The sequence below is a fragment of the Neoarius graeffei genome, chromosome 16 (genome assembly GCF_027579695.1).
Source record: "Neoarius graeffei isolate fNeoGra1 chromosome 16, fNeoGra1.pri, whole genome shotgun sequence".
In the NCBI taxonomy this organism is placed as follows: Eukaryota; Metazoa; Chordata; class Actinopteri; order Siluriformes; family Ariidae; genus Neoarius; species Neoarius graeffei.
In genome coordinates this window covers 5,278,211-5,300,107 of record NC_083584.1, presented here as the reverse complement: position 1 = coordinate 5,300,107, position 21,897 = coordinate 5,278,211, and the positions used below count along the sequence as shown (strand labels likewise).

At 41.8% G+C, this 21,897-nt stretch overlaps 1 protein-coding gene across 3 annotated transcripts in view; it reads left to right on the top strand.

The window, feature by feature from the left end:
* The first annotated feature begins 11,495 nt into the window (after window positions 1–11,495).
* The window catches only part of LOC132900351 (NACHT, LRR and PYD domains-containing protein 12-like), a 37,501-nt gene continuing 27,099 nt past the window's right edge, over window positions 11,496–21,897 (top strand). The window contains exons 1-6 of one of the 3 annotated variants that reach the window (XM_060942387.1): window positions 11,496–11,633; window positions 11,910–12,052; window positions 13,794–13,910; window positions 14,417–14,533; window positions 15,092–15,145; window positions 17,607–19,373. In XM_060942387.1, coding sequence (XP_060798370.1) covers window positions 12,000–12,052; window positions 13,794–13,910; window positions 14,417–14,533; window positions 15,092–15,145; window positions 17,607–19,373 — 2,108 coding nt within the window. In that variant the 5' untranslated portion in view covers window positions 11,496–11,633; window positions 11,910–11,999. Of the gene's footprint in view, window positions 11,634–11,909; window positions 12,053–13,793; window positions 14,229–14,416; window positions 14,534–15,091; window positions 15,146–17,606; window positions 19,374–21,897 lie in introns of those variants that run through there. The other 2 variants (XM_060942388.1, XM_060942389.1) reach the window with 2 other exon arrangements.

Here is a 21,897-nt window from a genome sequence, read left to right as displayed (position 1 = left end):
TGTTGGCTCATTTGAAATTTCATGACAGCAACACATCTCAAAAAAGTTGGGACAGGGGCAATAAGAGGCTGGAAAAGTTAAAGGTACAAAAAAGGAACAGCTGGAGGACCAAATTGCAACTCATTATGTCAATTGGCAATAGGTCATTAACATGACTGGGTATAAAAAGAGCATCTTGGAGTGGCAGCGGCTCTCAGAAGTAAAGATGGGAAGAGGATCGCCAATCCCCCTAATTCTGCGCCGACAAATAGTGGAGCAATATCAGAAAGGAGTTTGACAGTGTAAAATTACAAAGGGTTTGAACATATCATCATCTACAGTGCATAATATCATCAAAAGATTCAGAGAATCTGGAAGAATCTCTGTGCGTAAGGGTCAAGGCCGGAAAACCATACTGGGTGCCCGTGATCTTCGGGCCCTTAGACGGCACTGCATCACATACAGGCATGCTTCTGTATTGGAAATCACAAAATGGGCTCAGGAATATTTCCAGAGAACGTTATCTGTGAACACAATTCACCGATCCATCCGCCGTTGCCAGCTAAAACTCTATAGTTCAAAGAAGAAGCCGTATCTAAACATGATCCAGAAGCGCAGATGTCTTCTCTGGGCCAAGGCTCATTTAAAATGGACTGTGGCAAAGTGGAAAACTGTTCTGTGGTCAGACGAATCAAAATCTGAAGTTCTTTATGGAAATCAGGGACGCCGTGTCATTCGGACTAAAGAGGAGAAGGACGACCCAAGTTGTTATCGGCGCTCAGTTCAGAAGCCTGCATCTCTGATGGTATGGGGTTGCATTAGTGCGTGTGGCATGGGCAGCTTACACATCTGGAAAGACACCATCAATGCTGAAAGGTGTATCCAGGTTCTCAAGCAACATATGCTCCCATCCAGACGACGTCTCTTTCAGGGAAGACCTTGCATTTTCCAACATAACCAAGGGAGTAACTTTGATTTTGACATTGGTGGGGACACAAAAGTGATCCAAGGCAGAGCTTCCGAAAGGCTACCACAATGTAAATTTATCAACTCTATTGCAACTACTGTAAACACATACACACTACCAGTAATACATGACGAGGCCTCTTAGAAAACCAGCCTTGACATGAAGCTCTGATTTTAAAGCCACATGGGTGAAGCATTGTTATTCAGATCAACATCACACTAACAAACATTTGCCACAGTGGGGCTGAATCTCATGACTGACATATCCATCATTAACCTCACCTGCGAATTTCCAACCTCTCTTTCCGCTTCTCCATCTCCTCCTCTATCTCCTCCAGCTGTGGATTCCCCTCCTCTACCTCCTCCATCCTCTCCTTCAGCCTCTGCTCCTCTTTCTCTTCCTGCCTCTCTTCCTCTACCTTCTCTGCACTGTCTTTCATCTCCTCCAGCCTCTCTGCTGTCTGTCACCTTACAAAAATATGTTGATGCATGACATACACTACCGTTCAAAAGTTTGGGGTCACCTTGAAATGTCCTTATTTTTGAAAGAAAAGCACTGTTCTTTTCAATGAAGATCACTTTAAACTAATCAGAAATACACTCTATACATTGCTAATGTGCTAAATGACTATTCTAGCTGCAAATATCTGGTTTTTGGTGCAATATCTCCATAGGTGTATAGAGGCCCATTTCCAGCAACTATCACTCCAGTGTTCTAATGGTACAGTGTGTTTGCTCATTGCCTCAGAAGGCTAATGGATGATTAGAAAACCCTTGTACAATCATGTTAGCACAGCTGAAAACAGTTGAGCTCTTTAGACAAGCTATAAAACTGACCTTCCTTTGAGCAGATTGAGTTTCTGGAGCATCACATTTGTGGGGTCGATTAAATGCTCAAAATGGCCAGAAAAATGTCTTGACTATATTTTCTATTCATTTTACAACTTATGGTGGTAAATAAAAGTGTGACTTTTCATGGAAAACACAAAATTGTCTGGGTGACCCCAAACTTTTGAACGGTAGTGTATGAACAGATTAGGGATAGAATGACTAGAGTTTCATGGTAAGGTTGTAGCCTCAGCAAAAAGGGCTAGCCAAAAAGGACAAAATTATTACATAGACCAGTGGTTCTCAAACTTTTTTCACCAAGTACCATCTCAGAAAATACTTGGCTCTCCAAGTACCACCATAATGACCAACATTAAAATACAGTAGCATAGTAGGTCTAAGTATTCATTAAAAACAAGGCGGAGGTTTTATTTAACAAGTATATTTAATAATGTTGGCTACTGTAACATTACGCACAGTACTTTGAACAGTAACACTGTGTTTAAATATAGGAAAATAAAACACTGTCCTTAAATAATGAATCAAATAAAATTAATTGCACATAAAAGTGAAATAAACATTGTACTAAAATAAATATTAAAAGACAGTTCTTAAAGATTAAATGAAAATGTACTTAAAAGTTAAATAACTGTACTGTACTTAAATGTTAAGTAAAAAAAAGTACTGTACTTGATGTACTTGAAAAAAATCAAAACAGGCTATGCATAGCTGCAGTTCTTGCCGTTTCTTAACTCCAGTGACTGCTTTCTGAAACAGAAACACACACCCACAAACAGAGGAAGAATAAGATTAAGAATAAAACAAAAGTGAGGAAAAGCATTAAGAATAACAGCTTATAATGTTAAATATACACAGACTATTGACTGATTGACTATTGATTGACAGCTTACTGAGCTTAATGTGATGGGTGTGCATGCCTCTGTGAACACAGTCCTGCAACGTCTGGGTCTGTTCTTAATGCGCTCAATCAGTGTCTTTTTAACATCGTCAGCCATGTCGTTTATTCTCCTTGACACGGTGTCATTTGAAAGCGGCACCAAGTTTAACTCTCTGGCAGCTTTCTCTCCACACATGATACGTGTCATCTCTCCGGCTAATGGCAAACACAGCAGTTACCCGATTGTGTGCGGCTCACCGGCTCTGGCGATCAGGAGGCTGCACGATATGAAGCTTCCTGTGCTTTGGCTACAGGTGTACCATAGGACAGAATGGTGGACTTGGACTGCTTCAGTTCATCACGTTTTCGTAAAAAAAAATCCATTGGTTTGTCCTTTAGTGCTGTGTGTTTGGTTGTAAGATGCCGTTTGAGATGCGATGGTTTCATGGACTCATTGCTCAGAACGTCCCCGCATACAACACACTGCGGCCTGGGCAGCTCCTCTGTCCCGCTCCAAATGAATCCCAGTTTTATGTACTTTTCGTCAGACTTCCTCCTCACTGGTTTCTGCCGTTTGCTAGCAGTTCTGGGGCTGGTTTTGCCACTGTCGTTAGCATCTGCACTCGGCTCACACACGTCCTCTTCAGTTCTCCCTCTCTCCTGATCCACGCTCCCATTCGCGGATTTAAGCCACGACAGTAATTTTGTCGTACTCGTCATAATTAGCAAAGCCACCTCCACCTTTTCCCATCACAGCCGAGTCTACCAATGGCGGATAACCGTCTGTCAGCGGAACCGGCTGGAATGCGTACGTACGCTACGTATGGCTACCCAGAAGCACTTGCAAACTTTTTAAAATTATTAACTTAATTTGTATCTCCTTTCATTTTCTTGTCATCAGGTGTTAAGATATTTTCATCCATTCGGATATTATGGATAGATATTCACGTTTTATTTTTTAAATTTTATTTTATTTATATTTAATGAAGTGATTCTTTGGCGTACCACTAGAATGGAGCCCGCGTACCACAGTTTGAGAATCTCTGACATAGACTATAATTTATTCCCCACAAAAACATGGACGCATAATATCACATGATCTTCTAGAATCTGATGATTTATTACTTTTACACCACACAATTCCTAATTTGTGTTTAAGCAGTCGTTCTGTCTCTTCCACAGAAATACATGAAAATAAGAATTAAAAACTTTAAGCATTTTTAGCATTTTATATATATATATATATATATATATATATATATATATATATATATATATATATATATATTTTTTTTTTTAAATTCAATATCTGTATTGTTTGACATTGGGGGGGGGGTCTCAATTCACTGACTGCCTTATTGAGACACTCATAAATAGGTGCTACTGGTGGCATTTTCTATTCTGTAATTAAGCTCAAATTTAGTTAAAATGATATTTGGATATATAATTTAGTGATTGCCTATTATAGCATGATTATGATTACATTAGTATTGCACTTGTAGTATACCCCCCATTTTTTTGTCTTTTTGTTGCCCCTCCATTTTCCATATTATGTCTTTTTGTTGCCTGTTTCTCTGTTCGTAACGTGTGTGATGATTTTCACTGCAGATGTGCTTGTGACTTCTTTTATGTTCATGCTGCAGTTACCAATATTCGTCTGTAGGTGGCAGTAAAGGACCATGGATTTGTTGTATCTAGCCTAGCCTAGTAGTAGTAGAAAGAGGTCTCTGTAAAACGGTGAACGCAGCAGACTCAGTGGCTGTCACGCTGTTGATTCTGAAATGCAAGTCGCACATCTGCATTACAATTATGAATATTAATAAAATGGGTTAACATTCCTATCCCTAAACTTGAGCAACTTGTCTCCTCAGTCCCCAGACGTTTATGGCCCTTTTCCACTACCCTTTTTCAGCTCACTTCAGCTCGCTTCAGCTCACTTCAGCCCGACACGGCTCGCGTTTCGACTACCAAAAACCAGCACAACTCAGCTCGCTTCAGCCCTGCTTAGCCCCTAAAACTCACACCGTTTTGGAGTGGGGCTGAAGCGAGCCAAGCCGTGCCGAGTGAGGTTGGGGGCGTGAGCAGACACTCCCCTGTGCACTGATTGGTGAGGAGGAGTGTCCTCACATGCCCACACACGCCCCGCGAGCACGCTGGGATCTGTAAACACCGCAAACCCGGAAGGAGAATAATTACGAATTACGAGAATTTCTGAAACCTTATGCGCCTCGCCTCATCTATACGCTCTTGCCAGTATCTGTCCGCGTTGTCGGTGACAACAAGCCACAGCACCAAGACCAGCAACACTAACGACTCCATGTCCTCCATGTTTATTGTTTACTATTCGGGTCGTGAGACTACCGCTTAAAAGATCACTAGGATACTGTACATGGCTCTTCCTGTCACCGTTGCAACCTCTGAGCGCTCATTCGTATGCCCTTCAAATAATGTGCGCAGTAGGCTATTGATGTTTTATTATGAGCCATGTACAGTATCCTAATGTTTTTTGTTTCTGAGTTACATGTTCGTTTGAAGGACTTCGTTTTTGTAGCCTAGTACAGTGACATACAGAGCATCGTGGACGAGTTTGCGGAGCGCAAGGCTCGTCGTATGCCCTCCAAATAATGCGCGCAGTAGGCTATTGATGTTTTATTATGAGCCATGTACAGTATGTCGCCTAATGTTTTTTTGTTTGAGTTACATGTTCGTTTGAAGGACTTAATGTACAAAATAACATAGTTGCACCCTGTAGTGTTGAAATTGGTAAACACAGTGCATTCAGTGAGGTTTGCACCGCCCTCCTTTTATTTCTGACTCTTCCTGTCACCGTTGCAACCTCTGAGCGCTCATTCGTATGCCCTTCAAATAATGTGCGCAGTATAGGCTATTGATGTTTTATTATGAGCCATGTACAGTATCCTAATGTTTTTTGTTTCTGAGTTACATGTTCGTTTGAAGGACTTCGTTTTTGTAGCCTAAAATGATGTTATGATAAGCTTTAATAAAGGGCCCGGTCATTTGCCCCGCCCCCGGCCCGGCTCTGACTTGTTCCGCCACTGTCACTGATGTCACTGTTTGCGCTGCTTAACGACATCACGTGACGTCCACCCACTTTCGCTAACTCCACCCAATGTGTCCACCCACTTCCAGCCAGCACGGTTCAGCGCGGTTGTAGTCGAAATGCAACTCCAACAGCCCCGCTCAGCTCGACTCGGCTCGACTCGGCACGGCACGGCTCAGCCGCGTTTGTAGTGGAAAAGCGGCATTACAGACTGTTGTAAAGAGAAAAGGGGATGTCTCACAGTGGGAAACATGGCCTTGTCCCAACTTTTTTGAGATGTGTTGTTGTCATGAAATTTAAAATCACCTAATTTTTCTCTTTAAATGATACATTTTCTCAGTTTAAAGATTTGATATGTCATCTATGTTCTATTCTGAATAAAATATGGAATCTTGAAACTTCCACATCATTGCATTCCGTTTTTATTTACAATTTGTCCTTTGTCCCAACTTTTTTGGAATTGGGGTTGTAAAAAATAAATCAAATCTCAAACAGGCAGACAAAAAAGACAGGACGGAACAAAAGGAGAGGGGAAAAGAATGGAAAGGGGAATAATATCATTTCAAACCAAATATTCCCAATCAAGTTAAAAGTAAGAAATTCAAGAATAAATCATTTTTATCCGCTCTATCCCTGACCTGAGGTTTGGATCAGCGCCATTCTGCAGGAGCACTTTAAGGCACCGCAGTCCTTTTTCTGATTCCTTCCCTGCAGCCAGATGCACCGCGGCCACGCCTTCACTGAGCAGCAGGTTGGGTTCTGCACCTCTCTGCAGTAAATCCTCCACCGTCCTGTTACACCACAGAAGGAGACAGAGAAAAACAAGCAAGGGTTCACATAGGGCTGTGCGATATATCGAATATACTCGATATATCACCGAAAATTCTGTGTGCAATACATAAAATTATTATATCGTAACTATCGAGTATTTTATGGTCATCTTCCGACTTGCGTTTGTTGTGTTTGTTTAAAACCTTTTCAGGTGGTTTTCTCCCTGTCCCTCAGGCAGTAACGCGAGAGGCTGCCAAAGGGGAAAGAAAACAAAAACATCACGCACTCGCCAACCAATCCCGGGCGACATCTTGGTGCTGAAAGGAACTTCCGGGAAGATTTTCTAGTTTCGGTTGTGTTGCCAGATTGGGCGGTTTTAAGTGCATTTTGGCGGGTTTTGAATAGCCTAGTAAACTAGACCCACCCGCCTAGCGGCCAAAAATATTTTTGCCTAGCGAATGGGTCTAGCCTCGCACCATATAAACAAAAACACCCCGGGCATCAAATCGTGCCCGCCAATCACAACGCAAGGTTTTTGTTTGGATTCTTTGGGCGGGCTTTTGCAGGAGTGACGACAAAGCTGCGCGACGCTGGAGAAAGCACAACAGGAAAGATGGCTACGGCTAGTGAACAGCGCGCGTTTGACTCCGCTTTGGAATCAGTTTTAGAAGAATTAGACTTGGAGTTTTCGTTGAAACACGAGCAGGAAGAGGCTCTCCGCTCATTCCTTTTCAAGAAGGACGTTTTCGCTGTTTTGCCGACCGGCTATGGCAAAAGTCTGATCTACCAGCTGGCTCCGCTCGTAGCCAAAAGGATGGGGCTAGTTTGTGCAGTACAAAGAATTAATAAACAGCTTTGAAACATTACTTTTTGATTGATTCTTATTTTCCTGTTATTTTAAATTTAAGGGAAATTATTTCACCAAACACCACTAAATAAAAACTCTCAAAAACAATTTAAGCAAACCCTTGAAAAACACTTGGAAAAAAATGAGTGTATGTTAAGTATGTGGTACAGACTCCAAACTTGTGGTCATTATCTCCAAACTTCTTAATATCTAGAACCTGTTTATTAATTAATACGCATTTTGAAAAATTATTTATTTCAAGGCCTCCCCCACTGCTTTCTGTCACTCTGACTACGTCACAGTCACTGTTGCGCTGATTGGTCAGAGCGTTGGCCTATAGACCCTTCCCGCATGACGTCACCGCGCCGCGAGATTTCGGTAGTCGCCATATTGGAAGACCAAGTACACATCTATGCAAGTACATACATACATACATACATAAAACAAAGTACACCTGAAATGTAGCCAGGGCCGGTTCTGCCCTAATCTGGACCCGGGTGCAACATCGCGCAACCCCCCCAAAAAAACAAAACAAAACAAAACACACCAGTCTAAATCAGGACAACCAGTGTTCGAACTACGGGGGTACTCGGGGGATCCGAGATCCCCTGAAACAGACATGAGATCCCTTGAAAACATGATTTGGGAAATGTTGGGGGGGTCTCTAAAATATTGGCAAAATGATGTTTATTGACATAGCAATCGTGTGTAACGGGAAGCATTTGCATATCCGAAGTGTTGTGTTTACATCAAAGATAAAATAAACCGATATGACAACGACTGCTGCTGCCAGGTTGGTTGTTGAGTAGCCTGACTGTTTTTTTTTCCTTGTGTGTGGTATCATTGTTGACGCGAGGTTGTTTTTTGAACATGCCAATGCGGACACGATTTCCCCTGTTGAGTTATAACTTCAGACGCGATGCGTGTGTGGAGGTGTGGAGTCCGCGTGATATGTGCGTAAGATAGGCTTCTCGTGTTTGGAGATCCATGCTCCGAGACAAGCGCAAGCACCCCCCCAGGGAAAAAAAGGGACCCCCCAAAAAATATCGGCATAGTTCGAACACTGAGGACAACCATCACATAACTATAACTATAAACATTTTATATCAACTATTTTAACTAAATGGGCTATAATAAATAAGCCTGCAGGCAGCCATGGCGGGCTGCCTCAGAAAAGTAACCATTTGTCCTACCTTAACTCGTTTTGCTTTTTCTGCCTCCTTTTTTGTATTTTCGACCCTGCGTTTATTTTCTTTCCTTTTCTGAAAACCTGATTTGTGTCCAGACATTTTGTTCTGCTACCAACGAACTAACTCGTCAGGTCTCGTCTCTCGAGTCCGCGATGAAGGGCAACAATTGATACATTTTTGCAAACAGCCAATAAACAGCCAATAGGGAGGTTGCAACGTTCAGGCTCTCCTTTGCTCACAGACACTCAGTAATGCACTTATTCTCTGTCTCCTGGCAGAAAGCTCCTTGGTTTGCTTGTGTCTCAATCACAGCTGGTATTCTGTAGAAAGACTTCTTTTCTACTTTCCCTTCAGCTTTGTTGGAACACCCTAACACAGCACAAAAGTTTACCATTGTAGGTTTATGATGAATCAAGTGCCTCATGGGTTTAAATTCCGCGCGCTGCCGTTATTTCCCCCTAATCACGAGTTTGTTGGTCTTCCAATATGGCGCAGGGTTTGCTTACTTCCTGTTTCCGGTGACGTCAGTGGGAAGGGTCTATACGCACAGAGACAGTTTGAAAGACAGCGGTTTGTTCCTCCCACCCCCGTCGGAAATGTCTACGGATCGAGGCCAGACTAAATATTCACATTTAGTCTGGCTTGCCAGGCTAGGTTTTGAACATATTTTGGGCTGAAAAACATCAGCAGTATCTGGCAACACTGCCGGTGGGAAGATTTCCTAGTTCCGGTTTACAGCGCTGACTCAGTTCGTGCAATCGCTGATTTTGCATAGGCTACCGTGTAAGCTCTGTTAATTTCAGCGACAAATTAAAAATGGAAGCGGACGAATTGGTTCCTAAAAGAACTAGTAAGGGGTCAGTCATCTGGCATTTTTTGGATATCGCGAGGAGGACGTGGAACAGCAAATGCCAGTTTGTAAAGTGTGCAAAAAAACCTGTCATCACGAAAGGCAGCAGCACTACAAATATGTTACATAAACTCACCCGGTACAGTATGAAGAGTCTCTTAAACTCCGAACTACTTGCCCACGAGCTAAAACCCCCCACAAGCTAAACAAATGACCCCAGCGGCCTCATTCTCCAAAGCCCCCCCATATGAGAAAACGAGTCAGAGATGGAGAGCTATAACGGATGCAATCACTCACTTCATTGCCGAAGACATGATCCCAATTAGTATACTGGAAAAACCAGGCTTTCAAAATTTACTAAACACACTCGATCCCAAATATGAGTTGCCTGGTCACAGACATTTTACAGTGAAGGCAATACTGGAATTCTACACACCTGAGAGGCAGAGCCAGAAAACATTCAGTTCAAAAGTGTGCAAAGAGAAAAATTATGTTTTGCAGATCTCGCTCTTCTCTCCCTCAATCTCTCTCTCTATTGTGAATGTTCCAGTGGTTCTCAGTAGTCAGGTTAATAGCTTGGAGATCTATTTTTTAAATAATTTAATGAAAGAGCACTTTTCTTATTTAGGCTAAATGTCTCTCAGTGTTGAGCTGCACTTTATTGATTTGAGCTCTGAGCAGCTCTGTATTGTGTCGCCCCTTTGTTGCAATTTTCAAGATTGTTTTTGCAGTTTGTGCCTCATCTTTGTTGAATAAAAATAGTCTTATTTCAATTCAATTGTGATTAATCACTAACATGACAATGTAAAATGTGTTGTTGAAAACCACCTGTAAAGGTAACCAAGAATGTTATTTAATCTGCAGGGATTGTAGTGAAAACAGTAAAGAGTAAAAATTAGATTTCATGGGGTCCTTTAGAGGAGATTTAAATATATCGAGATATATATCGTATGTCGTGAAATGGAGAAAATGTATCGGGATATTCATTTTTTCCCATATCGCACAGCCCTATATTAATTCGATTCAAATGAACATTCTTCCCAAATTTACTTATCTTTTTCAGTGCATTCCTGCATTTATTCCCAAATCATTTTTTCACAAATTAAACTGTTATTTCATACTTTGTATGGAATTACAAATCACCATGTATAGCGAGAAGCGTGCTACAACATCCAAAGTGTCTTGGTGGTATGGCAGCACCAGACTTTCAAGCCTATTATTGGGCTTCCAATATATGTGCAATAGTACACTGGTTGTATGAGGATCCAGGTGCTGATGCACCTTGATGGTATGTCTTAGAGGCCCTGTCTTGTCAACCCTCCTCTTTGCCAGCCTTGGTCTACTCCTCTACCCCGACCCCTCATCAAACATTTCCAAAAATAAGGTTGTCAGAGCAACTTTAAGGGTCTGGACTCAGATGGGCCGTCGTTTTGGATGGATGTCTTTTTCTCTTTTTATTCATTCTAACCACAATTTTACACCATCCTTAATAGACAAATCATTTTTGAACTGGCAGAAATTGGGCATTGGGTCTTTTAATGACCTTTATGCTGATGGGGTTTTCTCCTCTTTTGATCAGCTGTGTAAGAAATTTAACCTCCCCAAAGTTTACACAGGGAGCGGCATGGTGGTGTAGTGCTTAATGCTGTTGCCTCACAGCAAGAAGGTCCGGGTTCGAGCCCCGTGGCCGGCGAGGGCCTTTCTGTGCGGAGTTTGCATGTTCTCCCCGTGTCCGCGTGGGTTTCCTCTGGGTGCTCCAGTTTCCCCCACAGTCCAAAGACATGCAGGTTAGGTTAACTGGTGACGCTAAATTGACCGTAGGTGTGAATGTGAGTGTGAATGGTTGTCTGTGTCTATGTGTCAGCCCTGTGATGACCTGGCGACTTGTCCAGGGTGTACCCCGGCTTTCACCTGTAGTCAGCTGGGATAGGCTCCAGCTTGCCTGCGACCCTGTAGAACAGGATAAAGCGGCTACAGATAATGAGATGAGATGAGATGAGATTTATTTTCCTGCCAATCTTCTGTTCCACACTCCAGTCCAGTAGGTGGCGGTAATGCACCTTTAATCTGGCATGCCAACCACCATTCAACACAGAAGAAGATGAAGTTGTTTTCCAGAAGTGAAAGTGTTTCTCTTTCAGCCTCGACGCCGTTTCGTTGCTGCTGGAAAAATAAAGAAAAAACTGCAACAGCAGGCTGAAACGGGGACATTAATGTCCCCCAGCATGGAGTGCTGAGTAAAAGTAAGTGCTGTGTTGGAGAGAAATGTGGTTGTATTTGACTGAGCTCGTGTAAAAACAGCAGTAAAACTGCGGAACTGAAATCCTCTTCCCTGTAAAGCTGCTGTTTATCGGCTGTGTGTTCTATATTCGAGTTTCTCTCTTCCATTTCTCATCTATTAAACACTCAGAGAGTTTGGGGGAGTTTAGCTGGAAAACATTTTATTTCCAGCTCGGCATTTCCTGTTTATTCTGATGGTTTTTCAGCTGGAACTGCATGTTTGTTTTTGTCTTTTCTAGGAGTGAAATTCCTTCCAGCAGAAGAGATCCGCGTCTTCAGGAATCAGCAGTGAGTCCATGAGCTGTGTGTCCATACACTAATATTCAAAAATGGAGAGCCGGGATCTGGACACAGATAATGTGACCCCATCCTCAAAAAAACGGTAAACTGCCATGTTGTAATATTTTAGTCATTAACTGTTCTTATCTGAAATATGGAGTGAGTAGATATGAGAAGAATAACTGAACACAAATTTATCCTCCGAATGAAAAGTTCTCAGTCACCACTTTAAACATTCAGATTCTGTTCACTGTCAGTAAAATGATGTTCTTATAAAATAATAAAGCAGTTAAACAGTAAAGAGTAGGTATGAGCCGATACACTAAAGCCACGATACGAGTCGTATCCCAAAACAGGCTTCACAGGACCAGACTGATGAGATGGAGAAAGATTATTTGAAAGTAAATTTCCTTTACAAAGGGAACCCACGGCGAAAAATAAACAGAGGAGAGAAATATTACATATTTTGCACGAATGCATTTTGACTGCGCTGTATTGTCACACTGTGTTGCATAAATCAGTGCTTTTAATATTCACGCTCACTTAAGGGCGCAACCATATTTCCATTTTGTGGGCGGTGTCAGAGGTCAACATGACGTAGAATCATCGATAGGTTTCCTGTATCTTGATTGGTTCGCTGCTCCTGACACCGCGATGTTGCCGGATGAACAAAACCTTGTTGAAAAATAGCAGGGTGCAAAACCTGTGGTTGCAAAAATAATCACTGTGATAATACGGGAAAGTGTTTTTTCTGTGTTCCATTGCTGACAACCAAGCGACGTAAACGACTTGCTAAACAGTGGCTACACAACTTGAACAGGTCACACTTTAGAAACTCTCCTTTGGCAGAAATTCTGTTTGTGAGGACCGTTTTGAGTCCGACTGCTTTGAAAGGAATCTCCAGGCCGAGCTCTTGGGCTACACAGGTCACGTTCAACTCAAACTCGATGCTGTGCCAACAATATTCCAACACCGTCTACGGAAAAGGGGTTCAGGCCATGCAAGCCGATGAGCTGGGATAGTACAGACGTTCAAAGAGAATGTATATATTTTGGCACTGCCTAAAAGCAGAGCTCCAGATGAGTGTAAAATGTGTTAGTAAATAATCCCACATGATTTTTATTTTTCAAGCAAATTAAAAACCCATTTATCTTCTGTAAATAAAGAGACAAATTGAATTGTGCGGTGCTCCACGCTTCACCTGCTATAAACTCTCACTCAGCTTCGAGCTGTCACAAGCCTATATTTAGACCATATACACTATTGTGGCACACTGCATGTCTATATCTGCATTAACACGCGCAATAAATAAATAAATCGGCTCGTCCATACTGCTGACTTGAAGATGACTCTTTTTCATCTGACTAAATCCAGGCTCGCAAGTATGTTTACATCGCCTGCACTTAACTTCCGCTACCTGGCCATCAGCGACTTGACGTCATATTGGTTGCCCATGTGCAATAAAACTTGACATGTTTTAGACCTTTAAGCACTTAAAGCTACTTATGATGGCTAATCAGGTGGCTGCACTTGTGTGTGTGTGTTCTTATAATTTGGGCTTGTACTATCGATATCGATCATGTTTAAATGCTGTACCGGTCCCCTTTAACGTAGAAAGATTGTTTGATGGTAAATTGTGCTTTAAATGATTAAAATCCCAAATTAGTGTCGTCACATATGCTACTCCCTCTGCTGCTGCTGCCGCCGAGTGTGTAAGAAAAGGTGGAGGTCATAATGAATATTGAACTGAAATATGATATGATACAAATTCATCTCGCCAGTATTTTGTGTCGGAATTCTGTGTAAGAAAAACTGTCTCATGTCCACTCTATAATGCTGTACAGTAAAGTCCAGATGAAGAGATCAGACTCACCAAAACCCAGCTGTGTCTCCATGAAGAGCGATGCGTCTATGGATCCTCCCTGGACCTTTAAAACTGGAAACCCGTCACCTGGACACAGGTAACATCCCATAATTCTCAGAGTTAAGGCCAATTTATGTTGACAACCCAGTCCTCGCAGATAGTGTCACAGACAGTGTCTGCGTAGCCCCCCCACCTTCGCAGACGCTCTGCGCGCACCTCCCAAAAATTGTGACCACCGCAGAAGCCTCGCAGACAGAGCCACAGACAAGAGGGCTCTGATTGGTCCACTCTACATCTGCTGTACACGCACTTCTGCTTCCCTACTTTCCCGATTTGTTTTGTTTTGTTTTCACGACCGGCATTTTTAAAAACACGAGCGAAGATGGAGCAGCACGAAGAGCGGTTGATTGAGGAAGTACGTACATCTATACGACTCCAGTTCTAGTCATTATAAAAAATAAAAGTCAGAGTAATGGTGAACAAAATCACTTAAACAATAAAGACACATTCCACTGTTCACTGTTGGTCAAATTAAGTCAAAATAACAAATCATTCAAAAAGTGTAAATGGTTTATTTAATGGCGTGTCTATAATATTGTACAGTGAAGTCCAGATGAAGAGATCAGACTCACCAGAACCCAGCTGTGTCTCCATGAAGAGCGATCGGTCTATGGATGTTCCCTGGAGCTTTAAAACTGGAAACCCGTCACCTGGGCACAGGTAACATCCCATAATTCTCGGAGTTAAAGTCACAGTAATGGATGTGCTCCACTGTCATTAGCAGCTGTTTTGATGTTTATTATAGTTCCTTGGTCTTTAGTGATGCTACAATGCTTTCAGTAAATGCTTTAGAGGAAATAGTGTAAACATTTATTCAGGTGAAAATGTCTTATGGCTAATGTTTTGAATGCTAAAGCCAGAAATGGTAATCTAAGCAAAAAGAACTGAACCAGCTGAAATTCTGATCTCTTATCTCCTTCATCTCTGGATCTCAAACCCAAATGTCTTCAGTGTAAAGCAAAAACAAAAGAGCTGGCCTTGCTGTTCTAGTACTTTTGGAGGGGCCTGCCAGAAGAAGGAAAAAAAAACTAGAAGCCTAATATTAAAACAGGGACAGATTTTTCTCCAGGTCCACAATGTTGCTGTATTTAGTTCTGTGTTCTCTAAATAATTATTCACTTGCTCCATTTATTGCAGTAAAATTGGGACTAAATCTGAGACTCCGGTATTAAAGGGATTAAAGTTGTTGTCTTTAACAGCTACTATTTTTGTTCTCAGTGTTTTACAGAAGGCAGGAGACAGAAGAGAAAAGATCTTCATCGCAGATACAGGGTAAGATCAAACCCAACAACATGACCGTGACACTGACACTCTGGTATTCTAAACCTCTCTGCTGTTATTATCTACAGGATTAGATTATAGAAAACATCACTGAGCTCTATATAAAATCTGGAGAGCTCATAGGCTCGTCAGGGTGAAGCCAGCTGGCCGGCATCTTACCACTCCCATCATGGAGCGGAACTGTCATTTAGACGACTGGAAGCGCCACAAAATTGGACGAGTTATTTATGTAGTCGGTGAGAAAAATGAGAAGAAAAATGCCTACATGTGCAGCAGTGAACTGTCCAAATCGTCAGGTCAAAGGTTGTGGACGGACATTTCACCTGTGAGTATTGATGGCTAGCGTGTGATCATTTTTACACGTGTGTGCACAGCGCCGTTTGCGTGGACCCCCTATAGGAAGAGAGGGGAAAAACTGTCTGATCGTCTTGTCTGTTTTTGTTGAAAATCTGACATTGATATCTGGGATGAACACTGTGACTGTGTCAGATTATCGATGCAAATGTTCCTGACGAGATCAAAGCCAATGTCTGTCTATAAAATATAAAAAAAAGGAAGAAGAAATGTATGAAGGAGAAAGCGACAGGAACTGAAATAATCTCCGTAAAAATAATTATAGAGCGGCGGCTACAATTATCGACACCTTAACGATCTTTTGGTCGTTGCAAAAGTGGAAGAGACTTTCAATCTGTAAATTGTGCATGAATAATTACTCAAACTTCCACTGGGAAGATTGAGTTGATTCCTGATTATTTAGCGTATCAGATCACGTGACTCCGTTCCACAATTATCGACACCTTTGTCCACAGTTATCGACACCGTTCCACAATTATTGACATTCAGATGGTTTTATTTTTTAAAAATCGTACATACTATTAAGTTAACAAGACAGCTTTAATTTAAAATTTGTTTTACGTTGACTTGTACTAAATATAAAATCTTTTATATAAATATATGGATGTTGGTGTTGACATAAATGAGGAGGTAATTCTAATGTTTGTAAACAAATCAACTGATGTTTAACCTGCGTCAGAAAATCTTTTTGTTCCACTTTCGAAGTATTTTCGTAAATCACATTTTGTTAGTCATTCGTTGTTGTTGTTTGTATTAATTTCTAGTTTTGTCGTTTACCAATAAATGCGTTGACAACAGGCAGTTGACATTGTAACCACATGAAAATCCAGGTCAAAGGTCGCATGTCATTCCTCGAACCAAAAAATAAAATGTCCACTGATATTGTAATATGTGGTCGATATTTACAACAAACTGAAATTCTGAATGGAATAGAAAAATCTGAATATTTCAAGCATGTAATTTTTTTTTTACGTTAGGAATTTAATTCAGGTCTAATTCTACTGATTTCAATCGGATTCCAAATACTCTATAAACATTCCATTCTGTTATAAATCAGAAAAAAAATTATTATAAATCACAGCACTTTTATTTTTTTAAAGCACTTCATCTACTTCAACAATGTTACACACAGAGATCGATCCATAACAGTCGTAAATGTCCGTTAATCCCACAGGGTGTCGATAATGGTGGACACCGGTGAAAGTGATCACTATTATCGACACCTCACGTGACTTCTCAAACGTGCGTTTAGATACAAAATGGCGGCTGTAAATGAAAGAGTAAGAAATAAAGTAGGTTTTGACGAGGAGATCATGAAATATCGGTGAATTTGTTCAATAAAAACATGTCTATGATCTTTGCACCATGCTTCCCTGCGATGATAACGTCCGGGTTTTCCTCAACTTGCTGATCGTGCTAAAAGAAATTCCATCTCAGGTAACGAGCTGTCATCAGACGACAAGATCAAAGGGTGGGGGTGGGGTCTTCCGGTTTATTAATTAACCGATAATAATTGCTGTAACTGAAACTCAGCTTTGTACGATTGTTTGTTTGTTTGTTTGTTTTTATTGGTGAATCTGAAAAGGTGTCGATAATTATGGACTGTTGATAATTGTAGCTGCCACTCTAGTAAAAAAAAAAAAAAAAGAGCCATGAAAAAAATGATCAGAGACTGAACTGGAAAAGGGAAAAAAATACTAACAGTGAAGCAGAGCGCGATAAAGATGTGTCAGGAATGGGGGTCAAGTTGAGAAAATAAGAGGAGGTAATGAAAGGGGGCAGAGTCAGGAGGTACTTTTCTTGGGGCAAATTTGATGAGATACCACGGTTTAACACACAAGCCAGAGACACGCGATGGGAGTGGTAATATGGCGGCCAGACGGCTTCACTCGTCTCTACAGCGGGGAATAGGCTCTGAGCTCTCCAGGTTTTATATAGAGCTCAGTGGAAAAGATACAATCAAATCCGGTAAATCCACAGTGTTAGCATCCTAAAGAACGGTTATCTGTGGGAACCAGTCAGAAAAAACTGTGACGTTAAACTGTAATAATTGGAGCCCAGGTCTCACCGCGTCTTCTTATTTCACCCCGTCACACAGACACGCCCCAGAATCTCCTGCTGTAAATGAATTCCAGAAAAAGTTCAGATTAAATCTGATGAAGAAGTTTCAGTGTTTAAATGGAGTGATGATAAAGCCGGAAACGCGAGCGCTCCTGAATGAGATCTACACCGAGCTCTACATCACAGAGGGAGACACTGGAGACGTCAATAAAGAACATGAGGTGAGATGGATTGAGGCAGCGTCCAGGAGAAAAACAACAGAGGAAACACCAATCAAATGCAGCGACATCTTTAAGCCCTTATCTGAAGAAGACGAACCCATCAGAACTGTAGTGACAAAGGGCGTGGCTGGTATCGGAAAAACAGTCTCTGTGCAGAAGTTCATTGTGGACTGGGCTGAAGGGAAAGCAAATCAGGACGTCCCCCTCATATTTCCACTTCCTTTCAGAGAGCTGAATCTGATGAAGGACCAAAACCTGAGTCTGATGGAGCTCCTTCATGTCTGCTTTAAGGAAACCAGAGAAACAGAAATGTCCAGGTTGGAAAAGGTTCTGTTCATTTTTGATGGATTGGACGAGTGTCGTTTCCCTCTGGATTTCCGGAACACAGTGAGAGTTTGTGATGTAACTGAATCAGCATCGGTGCGTGTGCTGCTGATAAACCTGATCAAAGGGAATCTGCTTCCCTCTGCTCTCGTCTGGATCACCTCCCGACCAGCAGCAGCTGATCAAATCCCCTCTGAGTACGTCCATCGAGTCACAGAGGTACGAGGGTTCAATGACCCCCAGAAGGAGGAGTACTTCAGGAAGAGGGTCAGTGATCAGAGCCTGGCCAAGAACATCGTCACACACCTGAAGTCATTAAGAAGCCTGTACATCATGTGTCACATCCCAGTCTTCTGCTGGATTTCAGCCGCTGTCCTCGAGAGAATGTTGGGTGAAGCAGAGAGTGGAGAGATCCCCAAGACTCTGACTCAAATGTACACACACTTCATCATTCAGACAAATGTCATCAGAGAAAAATACTCAAAGAAGCAAGAGAGTGATGAAGAAATGCTGCTCAAACTGGGACAACTGGCTTTTGAGCAGCTGGAGAAAGGCAACCTGATCTTCTATGAGGAAGACCTGCAAGGGTGTGGCATTGATGTGACAGAAGCAGCAGTGTACTCAGGTGTGTGTACGCAGATCTTCAGAGAGGAGCCTGGGCTTCACCAGAGTAAAGTGTACTGCTTTGTTCATCTGAGCATTCAGGAGCATCTCGCAGCTCTGTATGTACATCTGACCTTCATGAAGGAAAAGAGAAATGTTCTTCATCAGAGTCGGTCCTTTAAGACAATTTCAGATGTACACATGAGGGCTGTAGATCAGATGTTAGAATCTGAGACTGGACATCTGGATCTGTTCCTCCGCTTTCTTCTGGGTCTCTCACTGGAGTCCAATCAGAAACTCTTAGATGCCTTAGTAACACAGACAGGAAGTAACTCCCAGAGCAAAGAGAAAACAGTTCAGTACATTAAGAAGAAGATCAGTAGAGATGATCTTCCTGCAGAAAAATCCATCAATCTGTTCCACTGTCTGAATGAACTGGGTGATGATTCTCTCGTGGAGGAAATCCAACGCTACCTGAAATCTGGGAAACGAAGTCGACTCTCTCCTTCACAGTGGTCTGCTCTGGTGTTTGTGTTACTGACTTCAGCACAGGAGCTGGAGGAGTTTGATCTGAGTAAATATACCAGTACAGAGAAGATACCAGATTGGGTTCTTGTGAAGGTGATGCCTGTGATTGCAGCATCCAGGAAAGCCGTGTAAGTAAAGCTGAATAGAACTGTTCTACTGTTCCACTGTTAGAGAGAGAGAAACTGAAAGCACTTTGACAAAAACGCACTTTGGGATGTTTTGAGTTTCAGGTGATCCAGAGTGTGTTAATACAAATAGATCAGTAGATAAATAAGGGGAAAACAGCTGCATGTAGAATTGAATAAAACTGAAGTTCCGCTATTAAAGAAGTAGAAACCAGTTGATGTCATTTCAGGAGAAAAATGTTTACGTCTCACATTCTGCCATTTTGTCCCAAGAAGTGTGGAAGCTGTGAGCTGAAGATGGAAGTGACAGCCAGCTAACGAGACTCACAAACACCTCATTTCCAAAACTGAACAAATAATCAAACAGAACTTTATACTAACAGTTTATTTACAATATTTACAAATTACACCACTATTGCAGGCTCCGATGTCCCGTAAACATTGAGGGTTTTTTTTCTGTGTAAAACCTTCACTGAGTGCAGTGTGAGGGTTTTTTGTTCACATCCCTCCACATTAAATTTGTGTTGTAGCTGAAATGTAATTACACAGACGCTGGGCCTGTAGAGCCATGTGGAGTTTGCAGTAATACAAAATTATAATTCCACAAAACTTTACTGTTATTAATGACCTGATAAATAGAGGATATTACACGGTGGCACGAAGATCTGAAATTTATCTTCGAGTGGTGAATGTACGTATCACGAGTAAGCGAAGTGAGCGTGTAATGTTCTTTATATTATATGGACACAAGTTAATCAAAACAGTTTTAATTTTGAACTGGTTCGCCATTTTGACAACGCGCGTCTAATCAGCGGGGAAAAGCTGGGAGTGACGTCATCGGGGTGAAATATCGGGAAATATGACGCAGACACGAGTGTTTTACTGGGAAATCCACCGCTCGTGTTTTTCATCCGAGCTCCATCTGGGACATGGAGAACCAAAACCGAGACGTAAATCTCTATCTGTTACTCGTGAGGAAATCAGTGAGTTGTTTTGATAAATTTGGGGACTTTTTGTTTGTGAACGTGTCGATATAATAAAAAGAAAATCACACGTTGGATTGAAGATCTGAAGTTTATCTTCTCGTGTTGAAAAATATTTGACTTGTTCACTTCGCTCACTCATGATCTATACATTCACCGCTCGAAGATAAACTTCATGTCTTTGTGCCACCGTGTAATATCCTCTGTATGTGTCCCTCAGCTCCAGGATGTGTTTCATATGAAAAATACGAGTGGCGTGTTTCCCAGTAAAACACTCGTGTCTGTCTAATAAAAGGTTTTATTCAGGTGGTGAAAACAGCCTTTCACAGAGCGCTTATTAGAAGCACTATTATTTATTTTTAAAACGTCACAAGGTCTATCAAAAAAATTTGTTTCCGGTCGCCCGTCCAACCCTGAACATTTCTGAAGTGTTGGAAAAATGCAAGCAGTCTTTTTTTTTTTTAAATTATCAAGCATTTCAAACGATGGAAAACGTTTACCGCTGCTCAGAAACAATCGCGGCTACGGGCGCAGCCATATTTGATGTACCACGTGACGACAGCGATAACACGCGGGAATTCAACGTGATTCTCGCGGGAAACCAATTGGCGACAAAATGGTGACAAACGTAACGCAAACACATGCGATATTTAACGTTCACTTCACATGCATGAAAACCAGTCACAGCCAATATAAAACTATTCCATACTCAACCCTCCACACACAATCCCAGTCAGAATCACACATCAGCATTCGTGTCCGCCTGCAATTATAGCGCCACTGAAAAAGGTGCTCAGGTCAGTGCGGACATCCCACTTGAAGATCTGCTGGAAAGGTTTGAACATTGATTCAGTAAAACTGTCGTGTAAGTGGCGGTAGACGGATGCCATCGCTGGAAGAGCGTGTTTATTCTAAAAACAATAAGCAGGTATACAATTCCAAAAAATTGGGAAGAATCAAAATCGGAAGACGAGCAAAGGTCATGTGATCAGTGTTGCCAGATATTGCTAACGTTTTCCACCCCAAAATATGTTCAAAACCAGCCAAAAAGCACCTAAACCCGCCCAATCTGGCAACACTGCATGTGATCTACAGACAGGCGAGTCGAGGCCGAGACAAAAACCGGAGTAATAACACAAAGAACGGCTCGAGAAGGTCAGACATGAGTGCACTGAGCGGTGACGTCACGAAGTCTGTTTGTGTTCAGCCTGTAATTGGTCCTTGAGTCACGCGCTGCTCGTTGAGAGTGCGACTGCATGTGGGCGCCAGTGATAGTTCGTGGCTGGGGGGCGAATGTGACAAAAACGTTATTTTAATGAATATTAAAATGAATCTCTTCCATGTCATTTTAAAACGAGACCTGAAACTGACATTAAACTGTACAATCAGTTAACAGCCAGTGTCGCTTTACTCGCGCATGCTTAAGTTACGACAACAACTTTACGACAGCCCACAATCTGTCAACTCCAATCTGTCTTACGGCAGCTACTGTTATCAACACATCTTCATGCTCATGCATTCATTGTGGAACTGATAAAGCAGAA